Genomic DNA, 17,775 nt, shown 5'->3' with positions numbered 1-17,775 from the left:
TCTCCAACACGGGTGCAGGTGCCCAAGCACTTGGGCCATCCTCCACTGCCTTCCCGGGCCACAGCAGAGAGCTGGACTGGAAGAGGAGCAACCGGGACTAGAACCTGGAGCCCATATGGGATGCCGGCGCCACTGGCAGAGGATTAACCAAGTGAGCCACTGTGCCGGCCCCGAAAATGAATCTTGATGAAGAATTGGATGGGAGAGGGAGTGGGAGATGGGATAGTTGCAGGTTTGAGGGAGCTTATTGGGGGGATGGGGGGAAAGCTACTATAATCCAAATGTTGTACTTTGGAAATTTATATTTATTAAATAAAAGTTAAAAAAAAGCACCCTGCAGGAAGCACTAAGCAATATAGATTATTATGACAAAACTGACTTGGATTATGCATCAGTTCATGTGTGCAATATTATTCATCAAAAGTAGGGGTATTCAGTTCCTTGCCATGCCATTGTGGCATTCCCTAGCTGCACCCAATCAAAGAAATAAGAATGCCATGTTTCCACTACCTTTTCCTTTCCCATCTAAGTCGAATATCATTTGCATGACAAATTTGGAGGAGATTCAGAGCATGGATTCCTTGGAATACCTTGGACATCTCATAGATTTAAACAATTGTGAGGGCCAATGCTGTGGCGGAGCAGGTGAAGCCACCATCTACAGTGCCAGCATCCCATATGGGCACCAATTTGAGTCCCAGCTGCTCCACTTCCGATCCAGCTCTTTGTTATGGCCTGAGAAAGCAATAGAAGATGGCCCAAGTGCTTGGTTCCCTGCACCAGCATGGGAGACCTGGAAGAAGCTCCTGGCTCCTGGCTTTTGTCTGGCTCAGCTCCAGCCATTGCGGCCTTTTTGGGAATAAAGCAACATATGGAAGACCTCTCTCTCTGCCTCTGCCTCTCTGTAACTGTCTGCCTTTCAAATAAACGAATAAATCTTTAAAACAAAATGGTGAAGGCATATTTTTATTGCTGATGGCCCCCTGTGCTGAAAATACACACAGTCTATGTTTGGAAAACTTGCAGATCTGGTATGTACACCTTTTCAGGCTGTTCTCAAGTGTGGTCACCTAACAGTTGATTGCAGGTCTTCTTCAGGCCAGAACGTTTTTGTGTATATAAAGAAATTTATCTTATCCCTACTGAATTAGCTGATATTTCAAGTTCCCCTGTTCTGTCTAGACATTTGGTATTACCTATAGTACAAAGAAGGTGATGAGGTGGGTCCTTGCATCACTGATGACAATAAAGATGAAAATTCAGCCGAACAGACTAAATATCCAACATTTGTGTCCTGCTCCATGGCATCCTAAAAGTGGAAGGAATCATGGTGATTGCTCAATTAGGTCCTGACTGACATGGAATGCTCTACTCCCAAGCCGATAGCAAGAAGGAATCGAATCTCATGATGTCTCTCTTTGAGCCTGGCCCAGAACCTCTCCCATAGCTAAAGAAAGTAGCACAGTTGGTTTCTCATTCAGATACTAAAGAAAACTCTATGGTGAGGATGACAATAATAACCCCTTCTCCCTGCAGCCCAAAACATGACCGTCTGTATCAAATCCAGCAGCCTACAGACAGATGTACAGATTTTACGAAATGCAAGGAAACAAGGAGCTGAACCATGTGTGAAAGGCTGTCCTGGCCCTTGGTTTCCAGGACCTGCTCAAAGGGATAGCTAACTCCCTGGAAAGGAGTGCATGCTACTACCTGACACAGCCCACCCTGACCCTGACACTGCTGTCCAGTTGACCCAGACTGCCCATCGGCTCAAACTGGCCAGTACTGGAGACTGCAACTATGCTACCTAGGACCACAACATCACACCTCTGCATACAGATTTTTCCAGGTACAGCACTGAACGAATGTGAGGCTGACTTTATTTTCTCATTTCAATGGAAAATGAGTAAAACTTTTCCAGGATGTTCACCTCTGGAGCAGCCACTCAAAGGCCTCCCAGGAGATGCCTCAGAATCACCACTTGCCGGTTTCAACGGCTGTGTCTGAGAAGGGTCTGAGGGTGGCTAGCTTTCTAGAACCCAGCGTCTCCAAGTCCAAAGGACAGCTGTTGTTACTGGGTTGTAAACATATCCAGAGAAGCTTGAATGACTGATGATCAGCAAGTTCCCCATCTTCCTCAGGAAACCTGAGCAGCAAGGGTGTCCCACCTTCCTGAAAGCGTGTTCTCCTGCCTCCAGCTCTGGAACTCAGTTGTAAGGGCGTCTTCAAGTTCTGCCCTTGGGAAAATCAATCCACACAATTTGGGGCTTGCAAAGTACAAGCGCAACACCATTAAGTGTCAAAACTTTCTTAGAATTTGAGTAAAATACAGTGATAACCCTTAGGTGCTTTTTGAGGTAGACTTAAACAACAACCATGTGTGTAAATGATTTCCATTTCAAAAATTTTAAAATAAATTAAAATACTTCATTTTTTTTTTTTTGACAGGCAGAGTGGACAGTGAGAGAGAGAGACAGAGAGAAAGGTCTTCCTTTGCCGTTGGTTCACCCTCCAATGGCCGCCGCGGCCGGCGCGCTGCGGCCGGCGCACCACACTGTTCCGATGGCAGGAGCCAGGAGCCAGGTGCTTTTCCTGGTCTCCCATGGGGTGCAGGGCCCAAGCACCTGGGCCATCCTCCACTGCACTCCCTGGCCACAGCAGAGGGCTGGCCTGGAAGAGGGGCAACCAGGACAGAATCCGGCGCCCCGACCGGGACTAGAACCCGGTGTGCCGGCGCCGCTAGGTGGAGGATTAGCCTAATGAGCCGCGGCGCCGGCCAAAATACTTCATTTTTAAAATCTAGAGTAAATGAATTCTCTGAATATTTGAAGAAGAGATTAAATGAAGTTAAAAATTTTAACATTTTAAAAATATTTGAGTTAAAATTCTGTTTTTTTCATACATGAGAGAGAACTTGCTGTATTGCTTTTCTATGTCTACTCTATTTCACCTAACATGATGTCCTCAAATGCCATGCAATTTTCTGCAAGTGAGGTAACTGTAGTTCACAAATAGCTTTCATTTTTATGAGCACATAGAAGATAGAAACTCCAAGCTTCCAACCATAAAGTATTATCAAAAAAAGAGAAAATGACCTAAATGAAAGATCTCTGTGAGTGAGATCCCAGCAGAAAGAAGGAGGTACCTTTCTTGGAAGGGAGGAGAGAACTTCCACTTTGACTATGGCTTTGTCTAAATATGATCAGAGTTGGTGAACTCAAAAGGCTTCCATAGCCCTGGCAACTCATGACAAGATCTTAGGGTGATTAGTGTTGCCATAAACAAGAGTGTCAATTTGTTAAGTCAACAACAGGAGTCACTGTGCACTTACTCCTCATGTAGGATCTCTGTCAATGGGCTGTACATTGTGATTTAATGCTATAACTAGTACTCAAACAGTGTTTTTCACTTTGTGTTGCTATGTGGGTGCAAACTGTTGAAATCTTTACTTAATATATGCTAAACTCATCTTCTGTATATAAAGAGAATTGAAAATGAATCTTGATGTCAATGGAAGGGGAGAGGGAGCGGGAAAGGGGAAGGTTGTGGGTGGGAGGGAAGTTACTGGGGGGCCATTGTAATCCATAAGCTGTACTTTGGAAATTTATATTCATTAAATAAAAGTATTATCAAAAAAAAAGAAAATATTGACAAGCTTGATTTGCTCAACACACATTGTGTACATATATATTTAAATACCATATTGTAGCCCATAAAATATGTACATTTACTATTAATAAAAATATTTAATAATTAAAAGTATTAAAATAGTACTTAAAGAGCTGTAATGGTGTAAAGTAAATATCAAAGTCCTGAAGAAAGTCCAATGAATGTCAATTAAGTAGGTAGATTTGGATCCAAGCCCTTCCAGATATGAGCTAGACTGCATAGCAAGGCACTGAGTGAGTGTACTAACACAGAAAGGAAGTGGTCATGGTGATGGTTTTGTGCTAACCTTATATCCAAAGGACAGAAATCTCAGAGAAGTATCTACATTCCCATGTCTATTGTTGTATCATTTAAAATATAAGCAATCAAGATATAAAAGCAAATTAAGGATTCATCATGGATTAATGAGTAAAAACAAATGTGATTGTATATGTATATAAAATGAAATGTCTTTTAGCTTTTAAAAAGGAAGAGGGAGCTGGTGGTTAGTTTCAATTCTGTAGAATCCCTGAATCCCACATTGGAGTACCTGGGTTTGTTTACTGGCTCCAGCTCTTAATTCCAGATCCCTACTAACACAGAACTTGGGAAGAAGTGCTGATGGCTAAAGTGACTGGGTTTGTGCTATCCATATGGAGGACCTAGATTAAGTTCCAGTCTCCAGGTTCTTTGTTTTGGTCCCCCAACTGTTGCAGGCACCTGGGAAGTAGACCAGATCATGGGCGCATTCTCTCTCTCTCTCTCTCTCTCTCTCTCTCTCTGTTTCCTTTTTGCAACAACATTGATAATCCTAGATGACAAAAAAGACACTGCAGGCTCTCATTTATAAGTGAAATCTTAAAACACACACACACACACTGACAGTAACAGAGTGTAGAAAGAGGTTGCCTCGGGTTGTGACATGGGCAAAGAAGACTATAGACCCTCAGTTATAAGGTGAAAACATATTGCAGATCAAATGTGCATCATCTTGACTGCAGTATATGATAGTGTACTGTGTACCTGAAATTCACTAAGAGACTACATCTCAACTCTTCTTTTTTTAAGATGTATTTATTTATTTGAGAGGCAGAGTTACAAACACAGAAAGGGAGAGATAGAAAGAGAGGTCTTCCATCCACTGGTTCACCCCACAAATGGTTGCAATGGTCAGAGCTGGACCAATCAAAAGCCAGGAGCCAGGAGCTTCTTCCAGGTCTCCCACGTGGGTGCAAGGGCTCAAGATTTGGGCCATCTTCCACTGCTTTCCCAACCATTAGCAAAGAGCTGGATCAGAAGAGCAGTAGGTGGAACAGGAACTGTGCGCATCTGGGATGCTGGTGTCTCAAGTGAAGGTTTAGCCTACTATGCCACAGCACTGGCTCCTCAAAATATTTAGCTGTGTGAGGGGATGTATATGCTAATTAGCTTGCTGGTGCAATGTATTCTTAAATGTAAACATATATCAAAACACCAAATTTTGTAATATATATATATATATATATTTGTCAATCATAGCTCAATAAAGCTGTTTAAAAAAAAAAAAGCTGAGGTCTTAGGACCAGCGGACAGTATAAGTGCATAAAATAATTAACCATTCAGAGCTCCCTGATGGTTACAGAATCCTTTTGGATTTTGCACACAGTTGCTGTCTGCCCCCTACAAATGCACAGGGTGGGAGACATTGTTCTTCCATGAGATGTTGCAAGTCTTGGCACTGCCTCTGTTGTTCTAGCTCTCTGTGTTGATAATCTCTGTGGTCTCAAAGTTGGGTGAAAGTTGTAATCATCTGGGGTCACTTATAGAATGTACATCTTGCTGGTATTTTTCACCCGGCTACTAGATCAGAAAGCACTTAGGTCAAGCTGTGCTGGTGATGCTGAGGCAATCTTGGATGTTGCTCAGTATGTGGTAGCCTTGGGGATGGGTAAACTACTCGGCCATCAGAAGGTGACAAAACAGAGGTTTAAATTTGAATCTGCAACACAAACTTGAATACAGTGCACTTGAGTTTGCAATCTTTGAAATCAAGTTTTATTATTTATAAAACAGAGTTTATGAATCTGCTGAATGTGCAGTGGAGTGGATTAAATATAATGTTTTTACAAAATGTCAGCACTATTTTATGGCACATTATAGGTCATCCACCAGTAGCAGCTATAATATTCGCCATCACATTTATGATTAAAATACAGAAATATTTGAAAAGTTGCCTGACAGAATAACTATATTTAAAATGCAAGTGTGACAAACACGTAATATGTAGACTGACAAAAAGACTTATTTGAGTAAATTTTGCATCTCTTTCCAGTTCTCAAAAGTCTATGGTCCTGTGTTCACTCTGTATATTGGTACAAAACCCACTGTGGTGTTGCACGGGTATGAAGCAGTGAAGGAGGCGTTAATTGATCTTGGAGAGGAGTTTGCTGGAAGAGGCAGCTTCCCAGTGGCTGAAAGAATGAATAAAGATCTTGGTAAGTGTACCTTTCTGTGTGTGCATGTTTGTGTGTGTGTGTTATGCAGTGGTAATGTGGAGCAGAGGATGGAAAGCAGACTTGAAGACCTCCTCAGAAGAGCTTAGCCCATGCATGTGTTTGCTGAGTGTAATCTCCCTCCTCCTTGCCTGGTATCCTTCTCTTAATCTCTGCTCTCCTACTAGGAGGGATCTTTTTAAGCAGTGGAAACAGATGGAAAGAAATGCGGCGCTTCTCACTCATGACCCTGCGTAATTTTGGGATGGGGAAGAGGAGCATTGAGGACCGAGTTCAAGAGGAGGCCCGCTGCCTGGTGGAGGAGCTGAGAAAAACCAACGGTGGGTGACCCTTACCCCACATCGCTGACTCTCACTGCTCCTTCTCTATGCTGCCCTTGGAAATTTTCAGGGGTATCCAGACCTCTCATTCTAGGTCTTGGCTGTCAGCCCCCATATGGAGATGGGACAGTTTGAAGCATGTGTCTGTGTGTGTGTGTGTGTGTGTGTGTGTGTATAGCATGATTGGACCCATTGTGTAGGTGGTAAAGCCCTTTATGTCCTATTCTGTTCAGGTTTTTTCTTTGCCTTAAATTCATTACAGCAAATAGATAGAAGATTTTGTTTCATTTTCTTTTTTCTTTTTAAAAATTTTTATTAATATAAAGAGTACAGATTTCATGTATTTCATAGGCACAATTCTAAGAAGATAACCATAGTCGCTTCCCTCCCTTTCTCAATCCCGTCCTTCCTTTCTTTTCTTTTCCTTTAATTTTTGCAGTAACATAATTTCAACTGATTATAATCACAAGCTTAATGCACCACTAACCATAATGTTCAATAAGTAAAATGAAGAAAGACCACTGTTCCACAGGAGTACAGACAAGGGCCAAAAGCAATAATCAAATCATTAGATGTCAATTTCATTCTTTTTTTATTCTCTATTAACTACCATGTCAGAAAAATGATGAGATTTGTCTTTTGGGGACTGGCTTATTTCACTAAGCACAATGGTTTCAAGATGCAGCCATTTTGTTGCAAAAAGCAGGATTTCATTCCTTTTATGGCAGAGTAGCATTCCATTATGCATATATACCACATTTTCTTTATCTGGTCATCTGCTGATGAACATCTGTGTTGATTCTATATCTTAGCTATTTTGAATTGTGTTACAATGAACATTGGTGTAAAAGTAATTCTTTTATTTGTTAATTTCATTTCCTTTGGATAAATTACTAGGAGTAGGGTGGCTGAGTCATATGGTAGATCTGTTTTCAGATTTCTGAGGAATCTGCATACTGTCTTCATTTCCTTAAAGAGTTAAAAAGCAGCATATATCCCATAATATAATTATGGCTAACTAATCAACATCATTTCACTATGGAAACCTTGCCAATGTTCACAGTGAAATAACCCCTTATATTCTTGTGAAGCTGAACCAAGTGACATACGCTTTCACTTTCAGTTCCCATGGCTACACTTGTACAGTCAGCCTCACTCACCTGCCTGAGGGTTTCTTCTAAAACTGGTGCCTATAGCTCGCACCAGTAATGATGCTAACGTGTGCTTTAATTGCTTCATGAATTCCCATTCATTATAATTTCACTGGAATCACAACATATAAGATCTATCATTAGAATTATTTTATATTGCCCACTGTTTAATGTCTTCAGTCATAATTTTGAGGATATATTTGCTACAGCAAAAACTTCCAATTACAAAAATATTAAGTTGTAAAATTTACCATGATTTCAACTTAATCCACTGCTTGCAATGCTGACTTTCCACATTGGTGTGACAGCTTGAGTCCTGGCTGCTCTGCTTCCAATCCAACTCCCTGCTAAAGTACCTGGGAAAATAGCAAATTATGGTCCAATTACTTGAGCCATTGCCACCGATATGGGAAGGCCAGATGCATTTCCTGGCTCCCAGCTTCAACATGCCCAGTCCTGACTGCTGCAGCCATGTGAAGAGTGATCCAGGGGATGGGAGATTTCTTTTCATCTGACTCACTCTCTGTGTCACTTTGCCTTTCAAAGAAAGAAAGAATGCCAGTGACAGAGTAAAAGGGAGAGACAGATTTTCGATCTGCTAGAGTCAGGAACTCCATCCTGGTATCCTACATTGGTGGCAGGGACTAAAGCACATGGGCTGTCTTCCCAGCTGGACTCAAAGTTGACTTGAACTGACACTCCAATAAGGGAAGCCGGCACTACAAGCAGTGGCTTAATCCACTGCACCAAAATACCAGCCCCTAAAAATTGTCTTCTTAAATGTTTTCCATTTACCACCAAAATATGGTACATCTTGGCCTAAGTGAATTTAATACAGGTTGTGTGATTGTATGGATATAAGGAAAACCACTATTAGACTTGATAATATGAAAATAAAGGCCTACATGAAATGTGTTGGTCATTTCAGTTTCAAGCTAAAAGTGATATGTTAATTTTATAAATGCTGACTTTCACTGCTTAAGGCAATGCCTAGGAGAAGATTAATTGAAAATGTATCAGCTATCTCAAAAACAAGAGTTCTTATGCATATTTTAAACAGTATTTTTTTAATTTTCCTAATTTTTAGCCTCACCCTGTGATCCCACCTTTATCCTGGGTGCTGCCCCCTGCAACGTGATCTGCTCCATTATTTTCCAGAACCGTTTTGAATACACAGATCAGGATTTCCTTACTTTTTTGAAACTGTTGAATGAAGGCATCAATATTCTGAGCTCCCCATGGATACAGGTGAGATACAAATCCCTTTCTTCACTGTAAAACATTTATGCTATTTATTTATTTATTTATTTATGGTCATGCTAATAGACCATGCTGTGAAGGGACTCTCTGGATTCCACAGTCCTGTGCACAGCTCAATGACATCAGTGGGCATCTGGGGAATATGACTGAACCCATTATTTTACACCAGGAAACCAATGGACAAATATGGAGCTGACAATCAAGCCCACTGGCTCCCTGAACAGTGGGGTTCCCACTAAGCTCCAAAGCGCTATTTGCATGAAGTGATTTGCTGACTGGACAAAAGCACAGGCATAGCACTCAAGGATGTCCAGGCACTTGTGGGGGATGCCATCAGTCACCAGGAATGCTCCCTCCGTTGCCTCCTAAGACCTCTTCAGCGTACTTAGCAAAAATACCCTAAGTTAGAATATCAAGGAATGGGAATACTTAGAGTCACAGAGGCTGCCAGGAGACTATGAACATGTCTGGGATGTTTGATACCAGCTGACAAGGTCACTGTGTTAAAAGACAAAATGATTGGCCGGCGCCACGGCTCAATAGGCTAATCCTCCGCCTGTGGCGCCAGCACCCCAGATTCTAGTCCCGGTCGGGGTGCCAGATCCTTTCCTGGTTGCTCCTCCTCCAGTCCAGCTCTCTGCTGTGGCCCAGGAGTGCAGTGGAGGATGGCCCAGGTCCTTGGACCCTGCACCCGCATGGGAGACCAGGAGGAAGCACCTGGCTCCTGGCTTCGGATCAGCGCAGCACCACAGCATGCTGGCTGTAGCAGCCACTTTGGGAGTGAACCAATGGAAAAAGGAAAACCTTTCTCTCTGTCTCTCTCTCTCTCTCTCTCTCTCTCATTAACTCTGGCTGTCAAAAAAAGAGAGAGAGAGAGAAAAGACAAAATGATTGGACTTTATAGAATATGGATCACAAAGAAATGCAATTTTTCCTATGCTGATTGGTCTGTCCTGCATTCTTTCTAAAAGATCCTCATAGTATCTTGGGGAAGTGGCTGAACTCCTCTTGTGCGCAGTCACTTTATCCATAAAATGTTCAACTGAATGGAATTCATGGCATTTTCAAAATTTTCCCTATTCTAAAGCAGTGATTCTGCATCTGAGGCCGCAGGTAAGAAATAGCACAGATGAACATTGTGCTCAAGACCAGGCACACAAACTTCCTCAGCATTATCTACAAAGTATGAATCGTGGTCATTCATGCCACCCTGTATTTCCAGATTGTGGGGAAGAATTGATTCACAAAAAAGAGACTTAATATAAATCTATTTTATTACTAAAATTGACATATAAGCATAGGACATAGGCAACAAATTTAAACCTTTGGTCAAAGTTTTCTCCCACAAATTTTCTCTAAGAGTAAAAACTGACTGTAAGTGTACAGTAAAAGTTTCCATCTCAAGGTGGACATCCTGTTATTTTTACTTTTAAAGCTAACATTTCCATCCTGGACTAGAATGTGATCTGCATGTCTTTATTAAATGATTTTCTTTGGTAAAGGATTTTTTTGTTTTGTTTTGTTTTGTTTTTTAGGTCTGCAATAATTTTCCAGTTCTCATTGATTATTTCCCAGGGAGTCATAAAACATTTATGGAAGATATGACCTGTATCCAAAATTTTATTTCAGAGAAAGTAAAAGAACACCAACAATCCCTGGATATGAACAATCCTCGAAACTTTATTGACTGTTTCCTGATCAAAATGGAACAGGTGAAATGTCAACATCTCAATTATGTGGCAGTGTGTGTATTTTGTGGTTCATTTGTTAATTTACTTGGCAGGTGTATATGTTAAGGCAAGAAATGCTTAACAAGTACTGTAAGTACTTCTTCTGGGTATGCATCTGTACCAAATATCCTAGAATCAAAATTCAGTTGTTAAAGGACTAGAAGACTTCAGTCCTGATCTTTAGTTATTAACAAACTACCTGAGGGAGACAGAAGGCACACGTCACTGAAAGGAAACAACTTTAAGCAAATTGCAAAGTACAAAATATTGAGCCGTGAAATTAATTTGGAAATGATTATTTGTACTTGATGTGTGGGAGAATGAGGAGGAAAGGGTACAGGAAATGTGTTTCGGCAAGGTAGGTTAAGCTATGACTTTCTCGGCCAGCATCCCATATGAGAGTGCTGGATTGAGTTCTGGCTACCCTGTTCCCATTCCACCTTGCTAACATTTCTAGGTAGGCTGCAGATGATGGCCAAAGTACTTGGGCCCCTTCTACTATGTGGGAGACGTGAACTGAGTTCCTGGCTCCTGGTTGTGCCTAGCTCAGAGATGACTGTTGCAGCCATTTGGTGGGGGGAGGGGTTTAACCAGTAGATGAAAAACCCTGTGCGTGTGTATTTACACGTGTGTGCTCTGTGTGTGTGTGTATGTACATGTGTGTGTGTTTTTGTCTTTCCCTAGGTCTGTAGTTCTACCACTCAAAGATATAAATTAATAAATCTTTTTAAAAGAAAAGCAATTGGTCATCACTGTTTGATTGTCATAATTTTGTATTAAGTTTTGAAATTGTAGATCATGAATTTGATTCTCATGGTTCCAAATGAATGTAAGGATTGCTCTTTCCATTTCTTCAAAAATATCATTGAAATTTAGAGGGAGTACAATTAGTCACTGAATATATCTTTGTGGGGAATATCACTATCTTAATGATATTAAGCCTTCAGATCCAAGAATGTGAGATATGTTTTCATTTACTTAGATTTTTTTCTATTTTCTTCCAACAATATTTTGTAGTTCATTGTAAAAGTCTATTAATTTTGTAATAAAATATTTTAAACGATTTTATTTATTTGCAAAAGAGAGAGATGTAGATGACAGATAGATGTTAGACATAGACAGATACATAGATAGACACATAGATAGATCCAAGTGGATTGACACAGATAGAACCCATCTCCTGGTTAGTACTCTTCATATTCCTGTGACTAGTGAGTCCAGATAGAGGCTGAAGCTGCAATTTGGCTATGCTACCCAAAACTCCCATATGGGTAGTAGGAAAATAATTACTTGAGTTATTGCTACTTCCTCCCAGGGTTTGCATTACTGGAAAGCTGGAATGAGGAACAGTATCCAGGACTCAAATTTGGGAAGTTGGATTCATAACAAGCATCTTAACTGCCAGGCAACACTCTGTAGTCAAATTCATTGTTAGATACTTGGTTCTTTTGTATGCTCTTGTTAATGGAATTGTCCTCATGATTTCATGCTCTGAATTATTTTAAATGTATTGGAATCAATATTTTAGAAACTAATTTTTGAAATAATTTCATCAAATCATCCCTAGGAAAAGCACAACCAGCAGTCTGAATTTACCCTTGAAAACCTGAAATACACTGTAGGTGATCTATTTGCTGCTGGGACAGAGACCACAAGCACCACTCTCAGATATGGACTCCTGCTCCTGCTGAAGTACCCAGAGGTCACAGGTAGGACCACAGATGATAAGCAGGGTGAATTTCAGAATACAGATTTGTCAAGACACTTCTAGCATTCTCCATCTTATTTCTGTTAGAGAAACTTTAGTAACTAAAACAAGTGCCAATAGCTGCCTGGGCCCAAATTGAATAAAGTAATAAAATGGGACATCATTGCACAACAGGGGTTGATAACAGTAAGAGATGAAGAGCAATGTGAGAAGCAGTAAAATGGTAATGCTTAGGTTTCTGTGTTGCATCGGGAGAAGACTGATGGCAGAAATAGCCAGCATGAACTGGTTTACAGTTACATGTTCATTTACTTGGGAAGAAACCACTTGAAATAATAGGTATATTCTTGCAGAATTCATTCCTGATTGTGATATTGAAGTCTCCTCCTCCTGGATGATTATAAAAAGATTCTTTCCATAACGAAGTATAAGTATAAACTCTAGAAATTTAGTGAAATGGCCAGGAAAATTTTCTACAATCTGAGAAGTCTTCTAAAAGGTAGAATCATCAAAAACATGTTTCTATCTGGGCAGAAGATGTGCTTAAAACTACATCATTATTTCTATAGTCTATTATAATTGAATGAGTATTTTCAAAAATAGCAATTTTTCTTTGTTTTTTTACTTTTTTTAAACTTTTATTTATATAAATGTCCAAAGTAAATTTTATGGATTACAATGGCTTTCTCCCCCTCATGACTTCCTTCTCACCCACACCCCTCCATCTCCCGCTCCCTCTCCCCTTCCATTCGCATCATGATTCATTTTCAATTATCTGTTTATACAGAAGATCGATTTAGTATATATTAAGTAAAGATTTCATCAGTTTGCACCCACACAGAAACACAAAGTGTAGAATACTGTTTCAGTACTAGTTGTAGCATTCATTCACATTGGACAACACATTAAGGACAGAGATCCCACATGAGGAGTAAGTACACAGTGACACCTATTGTTGACTTAACAATTTGACACTCTTGTTTATGGCGTCAGTAATATCCCTGACTCTAGTCATGAGTTGCCAAGGCTATGGAAGCCTCTTGAGTTCGCAAACTTCGATCTTATCCCAACAGGGTCATAGTCAAAGTGGAAGTTCTCTCCTCCCTTCAGAGAAAGGTACCTCCTTCTTTGATGACCCGTTCTTTCCGCTGGGATCTCACTCGCAGAGATCTTTCACTTAGGTCTTCTTTTTTTTTTTTTTTTTCCAGAGTGTCTTGGCTTTCAATGCCTAAAATACTCTCATAGGCTTTTCGGCCAGATCCGAATGCCTTAAGGGCTGATTCTGAGGCCAGAGTGCTGTTTAGGACATCTGCCATTCTATGAGTCTGCTGTGTATCCCGCTTCCCATGTTGAATGGATCTCTCCCTTTTTGATTCTATCAGTTAGTATTAGCAGACACTAGTCTTGTTTGTGTGATCCCTTTGACTCTTAGACCTATCAGTGTGATCAATTGTGAACAGAAATTGATCACCTGGACTAGAGAGACGGCATTGATACATGCAACCTTGATGGGATTGTATTAGAATACCCTGGCACATTTCTAACTCCACCATTTGAGGCAAGTCCGACTGAGCATGTCCCAAATTGTACATCTTCTCCCTCTCTTATTCACACTCTTATATTTAACAGGGATCATTTTTCAGTTAATTTTAAACACCTACGAATAATTGTGTCTTAATTACAGAGTTCAACCAATGGTATTAAGTAGAACACCAAAAAAAAATACTAAAAGGGATAAAGTATTAAATTATAAATCAACAGTCAGGACAACGGCTGATCAAGTCACTGTTTCACATAGTGTCCCTTTCACTTCAACAGGTTTCCTTTTTTGTGCTTGGTTAGTTGTCACCGATCAGGGAGAACATATGATATTGTCCCTTTGGGACTGGCTTAATTCACTCAGCATGATGTTTTCCAGATTCCTCCTTTTTGTTGCAAATGACCAGATTTCCTTGTTTTTAACTGCTGTATAGTATTCTATAGAGTACGTGTCCCATAATTTCTTTATCCAGTCTACTGTTGATGGGCATTTGGGTAGATTCCAGATCTTAGCTATTACGAATTGAGCTGCAATAAACATTAAGGTGCAGACAGCTTTTTTGCTTGCCAATTTCATTTCGTTTGGGTAAATTCCAAGGAGTGGGATGGCTGTGTTGTAAGGTAGGGTTATATTCAGGTTTCTGAGGAATCTCCAGACTGACTTCCATAGTGGCTTGACCAGTTTGCATTCCCATAAACAGTGAGTTAGTGTCCCTTTTTTCCCACATCCTCTCCAGCATCTGTTGTTGGTAGATTTCTGTATGGAAGCCATTCTAACTGGGTGAGATGAAACCTCATTGTGGTTTTCATTTGCATTTCCCTGATTGCTAGTGATCTTGAACATTTTTTCATGTGTCTGTTGGCCATTTGGACTTCCTCTTTTGAAAAATGTCTATTGAGGTCCTTGGCCCATCTCTTAAGTGGGTTGTTTGTTTTGATGTTGTGGAATTTCTTGATCTCTTTGTAGATACTGTTTTATCTGTTCCATAGTTTGCAAATATTTTTCCCATTCTGTCAGTTGACTCTTCACTTTCCTGACTGTTTCTTTTGCAGTACAGAAACTTCTCAATTTGATGCAATCCCAAATGTTAATTTTGGGTTTGACTGCCCGTGCTTCTGGGGTCTTTTCCAAGAAGTCTTTTCAGTACCTATATCTTGAAGGGTTTCTCCAATGTTCTCTAATAATTTGATGTTGTTGGGTTATAGATTTAAGTCTTTAGTCCCTGTTGAGTGGATTTTTGTGTAAGGTGTAAGGTAGGGGTCTTGCTTCATGCTTCTACACATAGAAATCCAATTTTCCGAGCACCATTTATTGAATAGACTGTCCTTACTCCTGGGATTGGTTTTGATCCTTGATGAAATATTAGTCAGCTGTAGATGTTTGGATTGATTTCTGGTGTTTCAATTCTGTTCCATTGGTCTATCCATCTGTTTCTGTACCAGTACCATGCTGTTTTGATTACAACTGCCCTGTAGTATGTCCTGAAATCTGGTATTTGATGCTTCCTGCTTTGTTTTTGTTGTACAAGATTGATTAAGCTATTCAAGGTCTCCTGTGTCTCCACATGAATTTCAGCATCATTTTTTCCAGATCTGAGAGGAATGTCTTTGGTATTTTGATTGGTATTGCATTGAATCTATAAATTGCTTTTGGGAGAATGGACATTTTGATGATGTTGATTCTTCCAATCCATGAGCATGGAAGATTTTTCCAATTTTTGGTATCCTCTTCTATTTCTTTCTTTAAGGTTTTGTAATTTTCATCGTAGAGATCTTTGACATCCTTGGTTAAGTTTATTCCAAGGTATTTGATTGTTTTTGTAGCTATTGTGAATGGGATTGATCTTAGCAGTTCTTTCTCAGCCGTGGCATTGCCTGTGTATACAAAGGCTGTTGATTTTTGTGCATTGATTTTATAGCCTACTACTTTGCAAAAACTTTTCTGTGAGTTCCAATAGTTTCTTCATAGATTTCTTTGGATACCCTAAATAAAGAATCATATCATCTGCAAAGAGAGATAGTTTGATTTCTTCCTTTCCAATTTGTATCCCTTAATTTTTTGTCTAGTGGCTCTGGGTAAAACTTCCAGTACTATATTGAATAGCAGTGGTGAGAGTGGGCCTCCCTGTCTGGTACCAGATCTCAGTGGAAATGATTCCAACTTTACCCCCAATCAATAGGATGCTGGCTTTGGGTTTTTCTTTTTTTTTTTACTTTTATTTAATGAATATAAATTTCCAAAGTACAGAATATGGATTACAATGGCTTCCCCCCCATAACGTCCCTCCAACCCGCAACCCTCCCCTTTACCACTCCCTCTTCCCTTCCATTCACATCAAGATTCGTTTTCGATTCTCTTTATATACAGAAGATCAGTTTAGCATACATTTAGTAAAGATTCCAACACTTTGCTCCCACACAGAAACACAAACTGAAAAATACTGTTTGAGTACTAGTTATAGCATTTAATCTCAATGTATAGCACACTAAGGACAAAGATCCTACATGAGGAGTAAGTGCACAGTGACTCCTGTTGTTGACTTAACAAATTGACACACTTGTTTATGGCATCAGTAATCACCCTAGGCTCTTGTCATGAGCTGCCAAGGCTATGGAAGCCCCCTGAGTTCACCGACTCTAATCATATTTAGACAAGGTCATAGGCAAAGTGGAAGTTCACTCCTCCCTTCAGAATAAGGTACCTCCTTCTTTGAAGACCTGTTGTTTCCACTGGGATCTCACTCGCAGAGATCTTTCATTTAGGTTTGTTTTTTTTTCCCCCAGAGTGTCTTGGCTTTCCATGCCTGAAATACTCTCATGGGCTTTTCAGCCGGATCCGCATACCTTAAGGGCTGATTCTGAGGCCAGAGTGCTGTTTAGGATATCTGCCATTCCATGGGTCTGCTGTGTATCTCACTTCCCCTGTTGGATCGTTCTCTCCCTTTTTGATTCTATCAGCTAGTATTTGCAGACACTAGTCTTGTTTGTGTGATCCCTTTGACTCTTAGTCCTTTCATTATGATCAATTGTGAACAGAAATTGATCACTTGTACTCATGAGATGGCATTGGTACATGCCACCTTGATGGGAATGAATTGGAATCCCCTGGTATTTTTCTAACTCTACCATTTGAGGTCAGTCAGCTTGAGCATGTCCCGAATTGCACATCTCTTCCCTCTGTTATTCCCACTCTTATATTAAATTGCTTTGATTGTATTGAGGAATGTTCCTTCCATACCCAGTTTGCTTAGAGTTTTCATCATGAACGGGTGTTGTATTTTATGAAATACTTTCTCTGCATCTATTGAGATAATTATATGGTTTTTCTTCTGCAGTCTGTTAATGTGGTGTATCACATTGATTGTTTTGCAAACATTGAACCATCCCTGCATACCAGGGATAAATCCCGCTTGGTCTGGGTGGATTATCTTTCTGATGTGTTGTTGCATTCTATTGGCCAGAATTTTATTGAGGATTTTTGCGTCTATGTTCATCAGGGATATTGGTCTGTAATTTTCTTTCAATACTGCGTCTTTCTCAGGCTTAGGAATTAAGGTGATGCTGGCTTCATAGAAAGAATTTGGGAGGATTCCCTCTTCTTTGATTGTTCTGAATAGTTTGAGAAGAATTGGAGTTAGTTCTTCTTTAAATGTCTGGTAGAATTCAGCAGTGAATCCATCTGGTCCTGGGCTTTTCTTTGGTGGGAGGGCCTTTATTACTGTATCAATTTTGTCTCAGTTATGGGTCTGTTTAGGTGTTCTATGTCTTCCTGGTTCAATTTAGGTAGGTTGCATGTGTCCAGGAATCTATCCATTTCTGATAGATTTCCTGTTTGCTGGCATACAAGTCCTTGTAGTAATTTCTGATGATTCTTTTTATTTCTGTGGCGTCTGTTGTTACGTTTCCTTTTTCATCTCTGATTTTATT

At 40.1% G+C, this 17,775-nt stretch overlaps 1 protein-coding gene and 1 pseudogene across 1 annotated transcript in view; both read left to right on the top strand.

The window, feature by feature from the left end:
- Positions 1-17,775, top strand: part of LOC100351599 (cytochrome P450 2C18) — a 37,488-nt gene that overhangs the window by 8,112 nt on the left and 11,601 nt on the right. The window contains exons 2-6 of the mRNA XM_008270236.4: positions 5,960-6,122; positions 6,308-6,460; positions 8,699-8,859; positions 10,407-10,583; positions 12,169-12,310. Of these exons, the coding sequence (XP_008268458.2) occupies positions 5,960-6,122; positions 6,308-6,460; positions 8,699-8,859; positions 10,407-10,583; positions 12,169-12,310 (796 nt within the window). The remainder of the gene's footprint in view (positions 1-5,959; positions 6,123-6,307; positions 6,461-8,698; positions 8,860-10,406; positions 10,584-12,168; positions 12,311-17,775) is intronic.
- On the top strand, positions 355-2,522 carry LOC103351382 (integrator complex subunit 14-like; annotated as a pseudogene).

Source organism: Oryctolagus cuniculus, chromosome 15 (genome assembly GCF_964237555.1).
Source record: "Oryctolagus cuniculus chromosome 15, mOryCun1.1, whole genome shotgun sequence".
Taxonomy (NCBI): Eukaryota; Metazoa; Chordata; class Mammalia; order Lagomorpha; family Leporidae; genus Oryctolagus; species Oryctolagus cuniculus.
The sequence above is the reverse complement of the archived record's forward strand: the minus strand, read 5'-3'. Positions and strand labels throughout refer to the sequence as shown.